Raw genomic sequence first — 17,145 nt, forward strand, 5'->3', positions numbered from 1 at the left:
GACCAAAAAAGTCAACAAAAGCAACTCAGCCTAGCGTTTATATAAGAATGTAGAATTATGTACAAGTAGCAGAGGGTGAAATACTAAGCACATGTTTCTAAGTATGCATATACATTGCAGAATTAAATGCGTTTTGTAATGCTCTGTTATACAAAGCATTCGTATGAATTCTCAAAATCAAACTACAAAAGCAGCTCTGGTATGATTATGTATTGGTACCTCGGATGCTGAAGCGAATCTCCCCCACCACAAAATATCTCTCTCTCTCTCACACACACACACACACGAAAGAAGAGCTCAGCAAGACAGGGGAAGGCGAGGGCCTGGGAAGAAGGGGTGGGAATGTAGATATACACAAAATGTGTGGGTGAGCACAAGTGGAGACACACCAGAGAAAGTCACCAAAATAAAAAAAAACCACGGATCAATATCTTGCATGATACGGACAGCCAGGGAAGAAACGGATGGGCCAAACAGGGAGGGGAGAGAGCGAGTTGTGTGACAAAATATGGATGGACCAGAAGCCGGCTGACAAGGCGAGGCAAACACACACACACACACGCATACACGCACAAGCTAAGTGTGCAAGATATAGTTTGTTGACTAAGTTTGTTTTTACATTGAATATTAAAGTAGGACATAATCAGAAGAATGTATAACCATAGAATTAGAAGTATGTATAATCATAGAATCAGAAATAGGCCTATGTATAATCATAGAATCAGAAGTATGTATAATCATAGAATCAGAAGTAGGCCTATGTATAATCATAGAATCAGAAGTATGTATAATCATAGAATCAGAAGTATGTATAATCATAGAATCAGAAGTATGTATAATCATAGAATCAGAAGTATGTATAATCATAGAATCAGAAGTATCTATAATCATATCAGAAGTAGGCCTATGTATAATCATAGAATCAGAAGTATGTATAATCATAGAATCAGAAGTATGTATAATCATAGAATCAGAAGTATGTATAATCATAGAATCAGAAGTATGTATAATCATAGAATCAGAAGTATGTATAATCATAGAATCAGAAGTATCTATAATCATAGAATCAGAAGTAGGCCTATGTATAATCATAGAATCAGAAGTATGTATAATCAGAGAATCAGAAGTAGCCTATGTATAGTCTAAGAATCCGAAGTCTGTAAAATAATAGTCATGTGTCTTTATATTCATAGAATCAGAAGTATGTATAATCAGAGAATCAGAAGTAGCCTATGTATAGTCTAAGAATCCGAAGTCTGTAAAATAATAGTCATGTGTCTTTATATTCATAGAATCAGAAGTCTGTTTTATCCCAGACATTACTGAGATAATATGAATAATTTAAAATTACCGTAATGGATATCACACATGCATAGAAGTAAATGTTATGTTATATTGTAATATAATTAAATACACAAATACAGAGAGAGAGAGAGAGAGAGAGAAGAAGAAGAAGTAGAAGAAGATAGATTTTTAACAAGCTTCCTTAGGCTAGCAGATGGAAGCTGAAAATATACATGGGAATTATTTGGCCATACAGTAAGTGGCCATACAGTACGTGAGTAGGCCTACGTGGTCATTCAGAGCATGGTAATACAGAATATCTGGCCATACAGTATGTGGCCATACTGCACATGGTAATACAGATTACGTGGCCATAGAGCACATGGTAATACAGATTACGTGGCCATAGAGCACATGGTAATACAGATTACGTGGCCATAGAGCACATGGTAATACAGATTACTTGGCCATACATCACTAACAGCAGATGATAGCACATGTTCTTAGCCAACCAGCAGTAACGACTATTTGAAATGGAGATGTTTGTTGACACGTCACAACTTATTCAAATAAGCCATGGCGTCATCCAAAAGTTTCCAAATATTTCCCTATAGAGGGGAAAAAAAAAGAAAAGGGTTGGTGAAATTCATTGCATGGTAACAGTGGCGTAGATATTCACTTCAACCGTTCCAAATGTTTGAATGTATGATACTGCAAGATACCGCAATGTTCTTTTTGTTATTACAGATCCTCCTATCAGCTTGCTAACTCTTCATGTGTGGACCTTGGGAGGGTTTGTCGACAGCAATTTTCCTAAAATTATAACAGACTATTTATATTTTTTGGATAAAAAACAAAACAAACTACACAATAAAGTCCTAGTCAGTCAGACGGTAAAAACTTTGGTTGGACTGTTATATAGTTATAGTCTTTTTTTTTTAGAACACGGCTTAGCGGGAATTACCTAAATGTTGCTGGTAAAGTCGTTGGCGAAAAACAAACCCCATTTGGGCAGCTGAGACAAACATCCATAAAAAAGCTAAAAAGATTCTAGAAATAAAAAATCACCCTTTGAGTCATGTTTTTGTGATTTTACCATCACAAAAGAGATACAAGACACCGATAGCAAAGACAAACAGACACAAACACTCTTTTGTTCCCCTGGCAATCAAATCATTAAATGGAAACTATCTGATATAAACTTTTCACATGTAAATTATGAGTGAGTCTGGTGTAAATGTATATTTTGGTTTTCTATAGTTATAACTTATAATGTTTTGTTTGGTGTAATGCACAAATTGTAAGACAAATTTCCTTAAGGATAATAAAGATTATTATTATTATTATTTGAGTTTGTATTCAGTAGAGCAGTGTTTCCCCATACTTTTTCCATTCCGAGTATTTAGCGGAACACTTTGCTTATATGTTTTTAGAGAGATTAATTCACGTGACTGCCTACTAGCTAATTATTCCAGTAGTTCGTGGAACACCTATTCAGGCCTCGCGGAACACAATTTGGGAAACACTGCAGTAAAGAGCGAAATGAATAAATCTGCGTACATAAAGATTTTGTGCACCGTCTTATTAATTAGAAATCAAGCCTCTCAAGCTCTCACTCAAATGGAGTTTGATGATGATGAATTAGAAATCAAGCCTCTCAAGCCCTCACTCAGATGGAGTTTGATAATGATGAATTAGAAATCAAGCCTCTCAAGCCCTCACTCAAATGGAGTTTGATAATGATGAATTAGAAATCAAGCCTCTCAAGCCCTCACTCAAATGGAGTTTGATAATGATGAATTAGAAATCAAGCCTCTCAAGCCCTCACTCAAATGGAGTTTGATAATGATGAATTAGAAATCAAGCCTCTCAAGCCCTCACTCAAATGGAGTTTGATAATGATGAATTAGAAATCAAGCCTCTCAAGCCTTAACTCAGATGGAGTTTGATAATAATGAATTAGAAATCAAGCCTCTCAAGCCCTCACTCAAATGGAGTTTGATAATGATGAATTAGAAATCAAGCCTCTCAAGCCCTCACTCAAATGGAGTTTGATAATGATGAATAAGAAATCAAGCCTCTCAAGCCCTCACTCAAATGGAGTTTGATAATGATGAATTAGAAATCAAGCCTCTCAAGCCCTCACTCAAATGGAGTTTGATAATGATGAATTAGAAATCAAGCCTCTCAAGCCCTCACTCAAATGGAGTTTGATAATGATGAATTAGAAATCAAGCCTCTCAAGCCCTCACTCAAATGGAGTTTGATAATGATGAATTAGAAATCAAGCCTCTCAAGCCCTCACTCAGATGGAGTTTGATAATAATGAATTAGAAATCAAGCCTCTCAAGCCCTCACTCAAATGGAGTTTGATAATGATGAATTAGAAATCAAGCCTCTCAAGCCCTCACTCAGATGGAGTTTGATAATGATGAATTAGAAATCAAGCCTCTCAAGCCCTCACTCAAATGGAGTTTGATAATGATGAATTAGAAATCAAGCCTCTCAAGCCCTCACTCAAATGGAGTTTGATAATGATGAATTAGAAATCAAGCCTCTCAAGCCCTCACTCAAATGGAGTTTGATAATGATGAATTAGAAATCAAGCCTCTCAAGCCCTCACTCAAATGGAGTTTGATAATGATGAATTAGAAATCAAGCCTCTCAAGCCCTCACTCAGATGGAGTTTGATAATAATGAATTAGAAATCAAGCCTCTCAAGCCCTCACTCAGATGGAGTTTGATAATGACGAATTAGAAATCAAGCCTCTCAAGCCCTCACTCAGATGGAGTTTGATAATAATGAATTAGAAATCAAGCCTCTCAAGCCCTCACTCAGATGGAGTTTGATGATGATGACGATGAATTAGAAATCCTTATCTGGAAGTTTAATAGAAAAATTTGACTGTGCAAATCTTACTGGAAAGACTTTTTGCAATAATGAAACATTCCAAGAAATAAATGGATGAGAAATTAGAGGTTACTATTCAAATTCATAAAAGGAGACATTGATTTTAAAAACTTTTTATGTTCCTTGTTAAAGTTTCAGACGTGACATGCATTTCAGAAATGAAGATTATTACATAGCAAGGGGCTCGAATCCTTTGATTTTTAATTTTGGGATCTTCGGGCGTCTCTTTGTCCACCCAGCTCTAATGGGTACCTGAGCATAGTTGGGGAAAAGTAAAGACGGTTGGTCGTTGTGCTGGCCACATGAAACCCTCGTTAACCGTAGACCACAAAAAAAAACTTATGCTAGGTTCCAACCCTTTCAGAACGTGTTTGTTACCACTGCGAAATGTGAACCTAAAACAAGAATCATAATTTTAATTATACTCTAACACAGCGCTTCTCAACCTTTTATGCTCGGCGACCCCTTTTTACAATCTCCCACTCTGCCGCAACCCCCCCCCCCCACACACACACAAACATACAGCAATAGAAGAATAGACAATAACAATCCATATTTTCGATGATCTTAGGCGACCCCCTGGCAAATCGTCAATCGACCCCCAAGGGGGGTCGCGATCCACAGGCTGAGAACCCCTGCAATCTAACAGGTATTTCTTCGCCATATGAAAACCCAGACAACTCAAGTCAAAACCCAGACAACTCAAGTCAAAACCCAGTCAACTCAAGTCAAAACTCCACTAACTCAAGGGACTCAAAGGCTTCCAGTCAATACCATGTTTGTTTTATAATGAACTGGTGCGATAAATGCTATGCTGAGGAGTTATGGCGTGATGGTGCGTGTTTCTGATGCCACCATGAGTAAAAACCAAACCGATAATTTGATTATGTAGTGACCTAGTTTAGTTTAGAGATTAGGTTAGTTTTGTAAATAAATATATTGTGCATTGTTTTTTAGCGACGGTAAAAGTAGTGACGTAATCAGACAGACGAATAACGTTGCAGAAAACGGGCACGTGATAGAAGAATATGGCTAAGGCTTGAGAAAAGAAGTCTAGTCAAGAACCTAATAGTTCAAACGACGGATACGTTGACAAGACGATCATCCCCATCTGTATATAAACATCAGTTGAAGTCTTCACAAGTTTTATTAAGTATACAGTTCATTATTGTGTCCTTTGGATGTGTTCGGGCTAGCGTAATAAGTGAAATACTATCAGACAATACACACAATCCAAGACAAGACAAGTGTATAAACTGAATAGATTCGGATGTACCCACATGGAAGTTGGTCGTAGTTGAAGTTATAAACAGGGGAGTGAATGTTGAAGTGTGTGTGTGTATGAAATGGGGGATAAATGCATCCTGAAGACGACAGTAAGACGTCTAGTTTTGAGAGTGAGTTGTTGTTTTAAATTGTCCAAAAAAAAAAAGTTCCCTGGTGTTTGCACATACTTCTAATTTGAATTCAAAAATGTAATTATTGTAAATACAAGTAGTGTTTATTTGTTTTTAAAGATGGTTCAAGTTTTATTCAATTTTAATTAATTACAACGATTTACTGGAATAGCTGATTGGAGCTAAAACACAAAGAACGTGTTGCAACATGAGATCGGGTACTGCTTTTGGTTATGGGGCGCTTCTCAATTTGGAGTTCACAAATGATGTTAGAATGTGTATTCAGTGTAAAGAATTAGTAGAGCCATACTCGATTAAATATTCATTTGTATAGTTGGATATGTGAAATGAAGGAAGTAGACCAAACATGTGATGGAAACAAAATATGAAAGTTGAAAAAAAAACAACCTAGAGTTACTAGACTAACAGTGAAAGAAGAATCAAAGGGTACTTACCGCTGTTTGCAATGACAGGAAGCAGAAGTATGACCAATTAATCTTCGCCACGTCTGCTGATGTTTCCGCCAGAAAGTTAGGAGATGTTGCTACTGTATTGTGCAGGACGAACTGCGAGATGTCTCCTGTGCTGTCATTACTGAAGGAGGACGGTCGAGATGCTACCTCTGGGCTTCCCCAGATGCTACCTCTGGGCTGCCCCAGGTGCTACCTCTGGGCTGCCCCAGTTGCTACCTCTGGGCTGCCCCAGTTGCTGAGATGCAAGTCCAAAAAGGACGATCCAGCAATAACAGCTAGATCACTGGCGTGTTAGATGCTGATAACGATGGCAGGCATCGTCTGCGTGTAGATCGATGGTTATTCCCTGATTGGACGCTTGAAACAAAATGGGGTCAGAAGATGAATATTTCTTGTTGGAATAACGAAGAAACTTGAATCCTCCACTTTCTAATGTATCAATGAACGAACATTAAGGACTTCGTCTTTCTGATTTAGCCAGGCTTCTGAGCAACTAGCATTCAATGCATAAGGTAAACAAAAAATGCTAAAATTGAGGAAAACTATGTAAATGACGAAACTGTCCAGTAGGCCAAAATTGAACAAAACAAATGGGAGGGGCACTCTAATGCACTTTCAAAACTTGTCATATCCTAGACAATGTAATTTTGAAAACCGAAATATATTCACATAGACTATCACCTTAGATGTGTTGAGTTAATACGATGAAATATCAAACTAAATGAAGGTAAACCCCTGGCTAATGGCCGACACAGTACTTTATAGAAAAAATTAATAGAAATGAGAAAATAAAATGCAGATCTGGTAAATTGGGGTTTGACAATGGCCAGAGTTTTAACGAACAACAGACTTAACTAGACCTAAACGTGACATAACTAATGTCGCATGCAGTAATGTCATCACAGAATTGTCCAAATTTATGACATTAAAATATGATTTAAAATATATATATTTTTTTAAATGTGTGTGTTTATGTATGTTGGTATTGTACAGCATCTGTGTACAATCTGCATTATATATTTGTTTGAAGATAAAAAAAAAATAGGAACAATACATGATAAAAATATTGTGCATAGTTGTTTGTTTTTTTTAAATGCCAAAAGAATTTGACAAATGTATCTTGGAGTTTCGTGTCAGTTAAATAAGCAACAATTATTTAACTATGTACTACTTGTTGTTGCTGCTTCAAGATTGTTTGTTTCGCTTATAAAATTAGATATATGGACATTTGGACAGCCGGTATTCTAGCCTTAACAAAGTAATCTCACTCGGGACATTGGAAAATGTTCAGAATAAATAAATACCTTTTCATAAGAACATAAATAATTCGGCTTTTTATGTTGGTTTTTTTGTGTGTGTGAAATATTTCTAAATAAAAATGGAGAGAACAAAACGTCCATTAATATTTTTTTTCCTTTCACAGGTATACTGGTAAAAAATGTTAGTTTAAATTATTTAAAATATTACAAATATCATAGAAATATTTTAAAGCAAATACGCTAATGCTGGTAAAAAAAAAAGTTATTATTTCCATATTCGGACATATGAAAAAATAAATTGTGTTGCTATTTTATGAAAATTTTTGCCACCTATCAATATACAAATGTTACAAATAAATAGTAACATAGAGCATGTAACATAGAACTCTATCACGGTAGTCTTTTGTTCTATTCATAAGTTCAAATTAATCAGAAAAAAAAGCGAATCACTTTACATGAATCACTTGACTGAAATTTCGATGTTTTGTTTTTGAATTGGCGGGAAAAAAAATTGTGAAAATCGTGAGTGTGATATCCATCACGAGTGTCAGTGGTAAGTCAAAAATAAAACTGATAAATTAACGAATATATTTACAAGAGTGTGTGAAGACCACGTCAATGAAGGTATAGAAATGCATGCAAATAGAATGCTTAGGTAGTCAACTAGAGTGGTTATTTTTGGGCAAGTCTATATAAGATTAAAAAGTATATGCTATATTATAAAAGTCCGAAGAAGTATAAAAAGGAAGAAGAAGAAGAAAAAAAAAACCCAGTTAAACCCAAAGAAAACGTGATTCGGGTTTAGGTGGTACTTTCACAAACATATCGGTGCTCTGTGCGACCGTTTGAGAATCATTTCGTCCGAACTGACAGTTGGTTTCGGAACATGAGCAGTACCAAAAAGCAGTGCGAACCACTAGCAGTACGAACCACTGCGATTTGGTTTTCCAGTTGGGGGATAAAGTGCATTGTTGTGTTGCTATTGTTTGTGATGTCTTGTAGGAAGGAGCGAAACGATCCGGGGGGAGAATTAGATAAATCTATGAGTCAACCATACCCCAGATGTGCGGTATATCATACATCAGTCTCCAGGCCGTAATCAACACCTGGGTTGTTGGGCTTGATTGCGTGATTTTCTGTCACCTTGTCAGTCAATAGAGAGCTGTGGTTGCCTTCTTCCATTTCCATTATGTCTGACCCACATTCCGAATCAAGCGAATCTTTCTTCTCTGGATAATTTGAGCAGGACTGGACGTGCTTGTACTGACCCTTGTCCGTGTTTTCACCTTCGCGGTGGTAAAAGTAATTGAAGTTAGAAACGATCACAGGGACTGGAAGAGCGATGGTCAGCACACCGGCTATAGCGCAGAGTGACCCTACTAATTTTCCCCAGACTCCTATCGGCATCATGTCTCCATAGCCTACAGTTGTCATGGTGACCACCGCCCACCAAAAAGCGTCAGGAATACTTTTGAAATGAGTCTGGTCAGCGTCGGCTTCGGCGAAGTAGACTGCGCTGGAAAACAGGATGACGCCGATGAAGAGGAAGAAGATCAGGAGGCCGAGCTCTCGCATACTGGCCTTAAGGGTTTGACCCAGTATCTGAAGACCTTTGGAGTGTCTGGAAAGTTTGAATATCCTGAAGACCCGAACGAGTCGGATGACCCTGAGGATAGCCAGAGACATGGCTTGATTATTGCTCTTGCTCTGGTCAGCTACGACCGTCCCCAGCGTGATGAAGTATGGAATGATGGCCACGATGTCGATACAGTTCATGATGTTCTTGAAGAAGCCCAGCTTCTCTGGGCAGGAAGCGAACCGAACCAGAAGTTCAAAGGTGAACCATATAATACAACACGTTTCAATGATGAAGAATGGCTCGTTGAACTTTGGAATATCATCCTCCTCAATGGACTCCTTGGAATCGTTGACCGTAGCGTTGATGACCCTGTAGTGCTTAAACTGTGGCAGGGTCTCTAAGCAGAATATAACAATGGACAATAGAATAATAACTACTGAGAAGATGGCACACAACCTGGCAGCCGCGGAGCTTTCAGGGTACTCGAACAAAAGCCACACTCGTCTTTGGAATTCGTTCTGGGGCAAAGGCTTCTCTTCTTCCTTGATAAAGCCTTCATCTTCGCGGTATCGCTCGAAGGCGCTCTCTCCTAGCTCGTAGAACTTGATCTCCTCGGAAAATACGTCCAAGGGGACGTTGACGGGGCGCCGCAACCGCCCGCCGCTCTGGTAGAAGTAGAGGATGGCGTCGAAGCTGGGCCTGTTCCTGTCGAAGAAGTACTCGTTGCGCAGCGGGTCGTAGTAGCGGTTCCTTTTCGAAGGGTTCCCGAGGAGCGTGTCGGGGAACTGGTTCAGCGTCTTGAGCTGGGTCTCGAAGCGCAGGCCGCTGACGTTGATCACGACGCGCTCACAGCTGCAGTCATACTCGTTCCCGGGTGGTCCCATCCCATCGTCATGGTCTTCTTCAGAGAGCTTCGGAAATGACCTGGAATTAGGAAGATTGGAGGATCGTAATTGAGATCGGTGCGTTGTGGAATGGTAAGAGTCCCGGTAGCCAGCCGGGCCCCCGTTCCCCTCGATCCCCGCCATGGCAACCTCCATGTTGCAGCCTGCATTAGTCCCACCCTCGCCAAAGCTCCCTATGGTTGTCTCTTTAAATGCCTAACATCTCCCTCCCCAAAAAACAATGGCGAATTCGGCTGCGCGTGTTCATAACAATCGACAAATATGGCGGACGTAAATAATTCTAACGTTCCCCGGATGAGATCGATTACTTTGACGTCAGATACGACTTTAGTCTGCGATTAGATACACTGAAAATGTTTTAAAAGAGTCACATCGATACCTGTAGTATCCTCAAAGCATGAACACAAATGCCATACTTCTGCTCTGCTATATCCACTTTTTTTCTTCCTAGCGTGGCATCGCCTCACAGATTGAAAAAAAAATGTCAACACTATAAACGATCTGAATGATTAATGCCAAACAAGCGACTCTGATCTGAACAGTACACGAGTTTACGCGCAATGCTAGCGTGAGCGCTGGGCCTAATGATTTACAAGTAAAAATAGACACCACTCGTTCCTGCTTATGCCCTCGATTCACACAGGAGTGTGCTATGGCGCTTCGACACAGCCGATTGGTCCACTCGTTGGTTACATACTTAGTTATGCTTACACAGTCCGCGTTTGATAAATCCATTCAAATAAGCTTCCGAAAAACTCCCAAATAAGATTATTTAACTGCTACGCTTAACTATTGCAAACTACTTACCTTTGTAGACATTCAAGAATGTCTTAAGTGCGTATGCTAAATTAAGTAACAGGGGGATTTATTCCCAGTCGTTCTTGCATCGACCAATCAGTGTTTTTATACAACACTTATTTATTTATCATATTTTCCTTCGTTAAAAATAAAACACATTTAAAATATTTATTTTGGTATATTACCATGTGTTAAGAAACAATTGTAATAGACACTTAATTTATTCACTAATAAACATTAACATTATCTCCGAACTCACGTAATTTGCTGCAGTAATTTTGTTACCCTGCACCGCGTAGTACGTCACAAGTTTACTGGTATTGAATCAATGCTTGGAACTTCTCGTTTGCCGGCGAAGAGAGGAACGTGGTAAAGCCGCGTGAAACGGAAGAAAACAATCCGACCAGACATTGTTTGTGAGTCCCACCAAAGTCAAAGGCTTATTTTATAAATTTTCACTTAAACTTACGAGCACAGGATATTATATAGTGTTATTATGTTAAAATTTTAAACAGCTGAACAAAATGACGCAGTATCTTCCACCGAATTTACTTGCTTTGTTTGCCGCTAGAGATCCACTTATCTATCTTCCCCCTGCCGACAAACTTCCACACGAAAAGAAACGAGCTCCGTACTTGGGTGTTTCGTCATTTTTAGATGGTTTTGAGGTAATCTATTGCATTTTAAAATGTTTTTAACTGACATTTTTCTTTCCTTTACACAGTATAGGTCTAAAAAGATCTATTATCAAGATCTAAATCTAGTCTAGTAGAGATATTTTTATTTCTATATCTAGACAACCACTAATCTAGTAGAGGGCCATTCAAAATGGCGGAACTTATACAGTTCATACTAGATCTATAAATATAATCTAGATACTAGACTCTAGATCTAGAACTACAGATTACATTTATATCAAGATCTACTTGAAAGAGCCTTTTCAGCTAAACTTCTTAAGATCTAGATCTATAATCTACTTTTGTTTTGTTAATCTTAGTGGTTTTTTTTTATAGTAATTATAATAATTATATTATTATTTATACATGTAACATCCCCATGCCGGCCATGCTAGCTTGATTTAAATTATTTTTAATAATAGAATATCAATAGTCCTGACAGACCTGACTAGATAAGAATATGTTATTTATAAGAATATAAGCAATAATATAGATCTATATAGAATTATAGATCTAGACATTCTAGTACTAGTATGTTATCTATATATATATCTGTAGATTGTATATCTATTCATTCTATTGTTATTATAATTAGATGTTGGATCTAGAATAATCTAAATTTAGATTATTCTAGATATAAAATTTTAGATCTATATAAAATAGTGATCATCCTTTTTCTACCTTTAGTCAGTGTAGTGTAATTACTGAGTTATGACTACATGTAGGGAGTGTTGTATAATTTGAAATTAGACTGCAGAGGTCAGATCTATATTCCAGATAGAATCGAGTCACTATATCTACTGTTAGTGATAGTGTAGACATCTAGGAATTAGGTCTAGATGTAGTGTATAACTATAAATACATTTTGACCAATTAAAAAAAAATTCTAGTTACGTTTAGAATTAAATTAGAATCTAGATCAATCTAGATTCTAAGATCAATCTAGATTCTAGTCTATATTTATGTAGATCTATATATTGACATCTGTCTACAATATAACTCAATACCTAGAAACTAGAGTTTCTGAGGTCTAACTAATTATTACTATTTTTCATACTTTTACTTCAATAGCTAGCCAAAAAATATAATTATAATTCAGCTTGCAAACGACAGTCGTATTTTAAGCTGAAAATTTAAATAGACATAGTATAGTATAGTATATATCTATATTTTAAAATATTGTGCCAGTTCTAAAAACAATTAGAAATAAGGGAAAAAAATGTGATTGTAAATCAGTGGTGCCACTTTTCAGTCTCTGGGTTTCAAAGGCTCACATTTTCCCCTATACTGGTTTGTCTTCCAGCTCATGTTTCTCATATTTTATGTCTTAGTTTATATAGTGTTATTAATTTTGTCTATGGTCACAAATTTGTTAGGTCTGTTCTGTGTGTAAGATTGCAACCTGCAAGACTTTCAATTTACCAAAGCATGTTTTATTTATCTTTTCATCTTATTGAATAAATTACTGTTGTTCCTTCAAAACACAAGATAACTACCATCTTTGTGTATCCATGTCTTAATCTAGTTGTGCATGTTGGTAAATACTTAGAAGTCCTTGATATTCCTGGCTGATTCTGCAATCCATTCCATGCTCAAATCGCAAGGGAGGAAGGAGCACTTAAACGAATTAGTTCCAACATTAATATGGAATAAGAATTTTGCCTTTTTATTTATTTTTTAGCAATTATTCTAAATATTTATTACGTTGTGTTAACTCTTTCTCTCCGTAATTATTTACCATGAACCGATCGAATTATTTATTTTGTTCATTTGTTGTTCACTTCTCTGTTATGATTAAACTTCAATAACTTTGTAATAAAAAAATATTTTATTTGGTATAGAATTAGAAGGGAATGGCTGCTGCATGTACGCTTTATATAACACAAATTAATGTATATAAAACCAAATATAATTAAATGTGGTCAAATCAACGATGGTATGGTCAATTAGGATTGAAAGTGATGCATATAGTTAAGTGTATTATTTATTAATACTACTTAACGTTTTAGTTTTTTTGTCTATAGGTAACTTTAAGTTTAGTGGTTTTATAAAGGTTTATTTTAAATCTCATGGCTCTATTTTGAGTCTGTTTTAGTTACTTTGTTTTCTTGAGCGGAAGGGTCCCTGTGGATGTATAATATTGGTCTAGCCAAGGTTAAATATAATTTTACTTATATACATTCTTGTGATATCTGTTAAAAAAAAAAAAAAAAAGCATTCTTTTAATAAACCCCAGTGCTTTTTTAGATTTTTTAACAATCTCATCAAAATGGGGATTCCATCATAACTTTCCATTTATTATAATACCTAGGTATTTTGAGTTTTTATGCTTGTAACTGGTTTACCATGAATAAGATAGTATTAATTTTTTTTTGGCTTAGTATTTTTTAATTTAATAATTGAATAATTTAGAATGTAAACATTTTATGCCCTAGGTAGACTCTAGCCTAGATCTTATTGAGACATTTTCTAAATTTAAATAGAGCCACAGTCACGATTAATAGTTCAGATCTAAATACTAGGTCTACTAAGTCTAGATGAAATGTCTTCTTGAGTTAAGTTGCATTACTCCTTAAATGATAAACAAGCCTGAGAAACCACACTATTGTAGAGTGAAGATGGCAGAGCCCTACCTGTAGAATGATCTATTCTTGATTTCGAACCTAAAAAAATGTTGGATATAGTCTAGGTTTAACCTGAAGCTAGAAGATCAATTATCAATGTTCATTTTGGTGTAGATGTAGACTCTTGTATTTAGACTATGTGAATATATGTCAAAAATCAAACATGGTCAAGTTTCTTAACTAAACACTTTGACTAATCCAACTTTTGCATCACAAGTTTCATCTCTTTTCCAACACTCCCCGACTCATATTTAGATTAACTATTATTCCAATCAGATCTACACCCCACTGAATTACATCAATTTTGCAATTTAAGTTCATACATTCATACAATTTTTTTATCTGTGAGGTATTTTGTTCTATTATACAGTTTACCCTTGATAATCAGACACACTCAGTAATCTGGCGCAGTGTTGCCATAAATTGATGTAGTTAATGTATACTGTAGGTTTTAGAATGGAGGTAATTTAGTACAGTAACTGAAAGCTGAAATCATGTTGTTGTTTTTTTGGGAGGGGGGTATTGTTTATTTTATTCCATTGAAACATAATTTCTAGACATATACAAGTTTAAATTCTTTGAAGTATGTCTAAACTTTGGTAATCTAGTATTTTCGGTTATCCAGCAAGCCATAGGCTCTGTAACTTTTGGAGTATCAAGAGCCAACAGTATTTTAATTTAATTAGAGCGACAAAGAATGCAAATATGAAAGAAAATGTACAAATTAAATTCTATGTGATTGTTCACTTAGTTCTGACACGAATTTCAATCGAACATTATGCATGTACGCACTAAAGTTCAAGGTCTGTCAAGTTTCTAGAGATGTCAGTTTCAGTGTTCATAGATTGAGAAGTTGAATGTCAGAATTGACTTAAAAATAAGTGGCACCCCTTATGAATATAAATGTGATGCTACGTGTTGAAGCAATGAACTATGCTAGCATGTTGTATGTATGTATTTAATTCACCATTTTGTCCCAATAAAAAATGCATTATATCAATACTTCCATTATATACCTGAAATGTATGTTTCATTTATAAATATAAAGTAAAGACTGTGTCATAGTATATATGCTAGTGTCATAGTATATGCTATGGGTAAAGTAGTGCAACCTATTGCCAAGTCTTTGTGTACATGATATGAATGAACTTTGCAAAGTAGGAATTTGTTTAAACCATTGACTCCATTTTTGCAACAACGAATAACATTTTTAAAAATTAAGGTGAAACTAAGTACAGCCATTTTGAATCCAGTAAAATTTCTGATTCAATTGTAATAACATTTTTATGGCATGTCTGTAAAATGTTTACATTTAAAGCCCTAATGAAATACTCACAATATTAATATGTACTATTGAAATATTTTGGTAGGGCATTGATAATAGTTTCTAAATATAGCTAGTTAGTAGTATGCCATCACTATATTAAAAAAAAAAGATGCTGCTATAGTTAGTTAATAAATAGTTGTTAGTATGAACATTAGAATATAAACATCCTAGAAATCATTTAACAAGAAGACTTGGTTTACAACAAATGCCTTCACATATTTGCTCCAGTGTAAAGATATTACAATTATTTTTCTAGATAAGAGAGGTACCACATCAAATTTTATGTACAGAATGAAATTTTTGTTGAAAAAAAGTTTTAAACAATATATGACATTTTCGTTAATGTTTCATTTGAAAGACCTCAATCATTTTGTTAATTTTAATACGATTTATCTGATATTTAAATGGATTCCAACAGAAGTCTGTGATTTTCTCTTATAGTGGAGCCACCATTTAAAAAATAAAGTGGCTTCAAGCTAGCACTATTTTATTAGTTGATAATTAAGACTATAATTTTTATGATATAGTGTTTCACTACTTTACAGTAAAAATTTTTATAAAGCTGTAATGGTCATGAAAATTATAATTTAAAAATGAAAGTCTAAAATGTGATTCTGATTGTCCTGCTTTGAAGTTTATTTGATGGATACACAAGTATTGTGAACATGTATGTTTCTTTTTTTAGTTTAGGATTTTATAAAGTTTTGAAACATTAATTATTTATCTTTAGTAGAAGTTGTTTAAATAGGTGGTTTGTCTAGTTACATAGATGGCATAAGAAGACTTGATATTTAATATTATACCTGATATAGTTCAATATCATTTGATAAATTGTCTGAAGCAAAGATTGATATCAATCAGCACACATTTAATTAGTATGAGTGCAGTGGTTATCAGAAGAAGGTCATCTTATAGATCTTGAAAAAGACTTAGAAATCACATTATTGAGATGGCGGTATCAATAGGAGAAATCACATTATTGAGATGGTGGTATCAATAGGTGGCTAGGTGGTTGTCATAGAACATAAAAAGAATGTATAATTTAAAAAATCTCTTTTAATGAAATTCATTTATAGAAATTTTAGTCTAGTGCAGTCTAACCACATCTCTAAAATGACTTCTCCACATGAGTAATAGCAGATGTATAGATGTATGTTTTCAATTACAATTTCTTTTTGTCTATTTAGATTACAGTGTAGGCATATTTGGTATTCTTGTCATACAGTCAATTATTTCAATATTTGTGAACTAGAAAGAATTTCAATATAGGTTTTTAAGCCTCTTTTATTTCTTTATAGCCTCAATGTTTAAATTAAACCTAATTCGTGAGTTTTCTTATCATTATTTTAGCAAAATATCTCGGAAATTGTTGCTTAAAGGGCAGTAATCAGGTTATAAACTAACTCAATTGTCTATTTCTTAGTTATTGGTAATAGCAATATTTTGGATGCTCTTTCTCTCTGCTTTGTCATATTTAAACACACTGGTTTTCGATACAGACAAATGCTCTTATAAGGGGAACGCGTCAATATTTTCATTTGTGTTGTTTATAATATATAAAATATTATTTTCAAAATGAATTATTGTGTTTACCTACCTATTTATGCATTGGTTTCCCTCAATCAGCTCCTTTATCTATTATTTTCGTTTAGATTTCATTCAACAAATTATTAATTCAATCATTTAAATGGTTGTAGTAAAACATTTCCAATCCTAGTATTCTCTTTTGAATGAAATAACTTACTTTGAAGGCAGTATATCCAAGAAGAATATCTTTGGACTCCTCTTTTTCCGTTTCCCAAACAATGCTGTGAAATCTCTTGACTTTGATTTGAAAGACATGACATCAAGGATCAGAGTCCGAGATGGTACATGCATAGATCTACATGCCACCGCATTGGACAAATGCTC

General features: G+C 35.2%; 2 protein-coding genes across 2 annotated transcripts in view; one reads left to right on the forward strand and one right to left on the reverse strand.

The window, feature by feature from the left end:
- LOC106079353 (potassium voltage-gated channel subfamily A member 1-like) overlaps positions 1-17,145 on the reverse strand; it is a 105,962-nt gene that overhangs the window by 71,905 nt on the left and 16,912 nt on the right. The window contains exon 4 of the mRNA XM_013240512.2: positions 6,048-9,827. Within this exon, the coding sequence (XP_013095966.1) occupies positions 8,399-9,827 (1,429 nt within the window). The 3' untranslated portion in view covers positions 6,048-8,398. The remainder of the gene's footprint in view (positions 1-6,047; positions 9,828-17,145) is intronic.
- The window catches only part of LOC106079354 (U1 small nuclear ribonucleoprotein 70 kDa-like), a 55,859-nt gene continuing 49,663 nt past the window's right edge, over positions 10,950-17,145 (forward strand). Inside the window, exon 1 of the mRNA XM_013240513.2 lies at positions 10,950-11,274. Coding sequence (XP_013095967.1) covers positions 11,131-11,274 — 144 coding nt within the window. The 5' untranslated portion in view covers positions 10,950-11,130. The remainder of the gene's footprint in view (positions 11,275-17,145) is intronic.

The sequence above is a fragment of the Biomphalaria glabrata genome, chromosome 10 (assembly GCF_947242115.1).
Source record: "Biomphalaria glabrata chromosome 10, xgBioGlab47.1, whole genome shotgun sequence".
Taxonomy (NCBI): domain Eukaryota; kingdom Metazoa; phylum Mollusca; class Gastropoda; family Planorbidae; genus Biomphalaria; species Biomphalaria glabrata.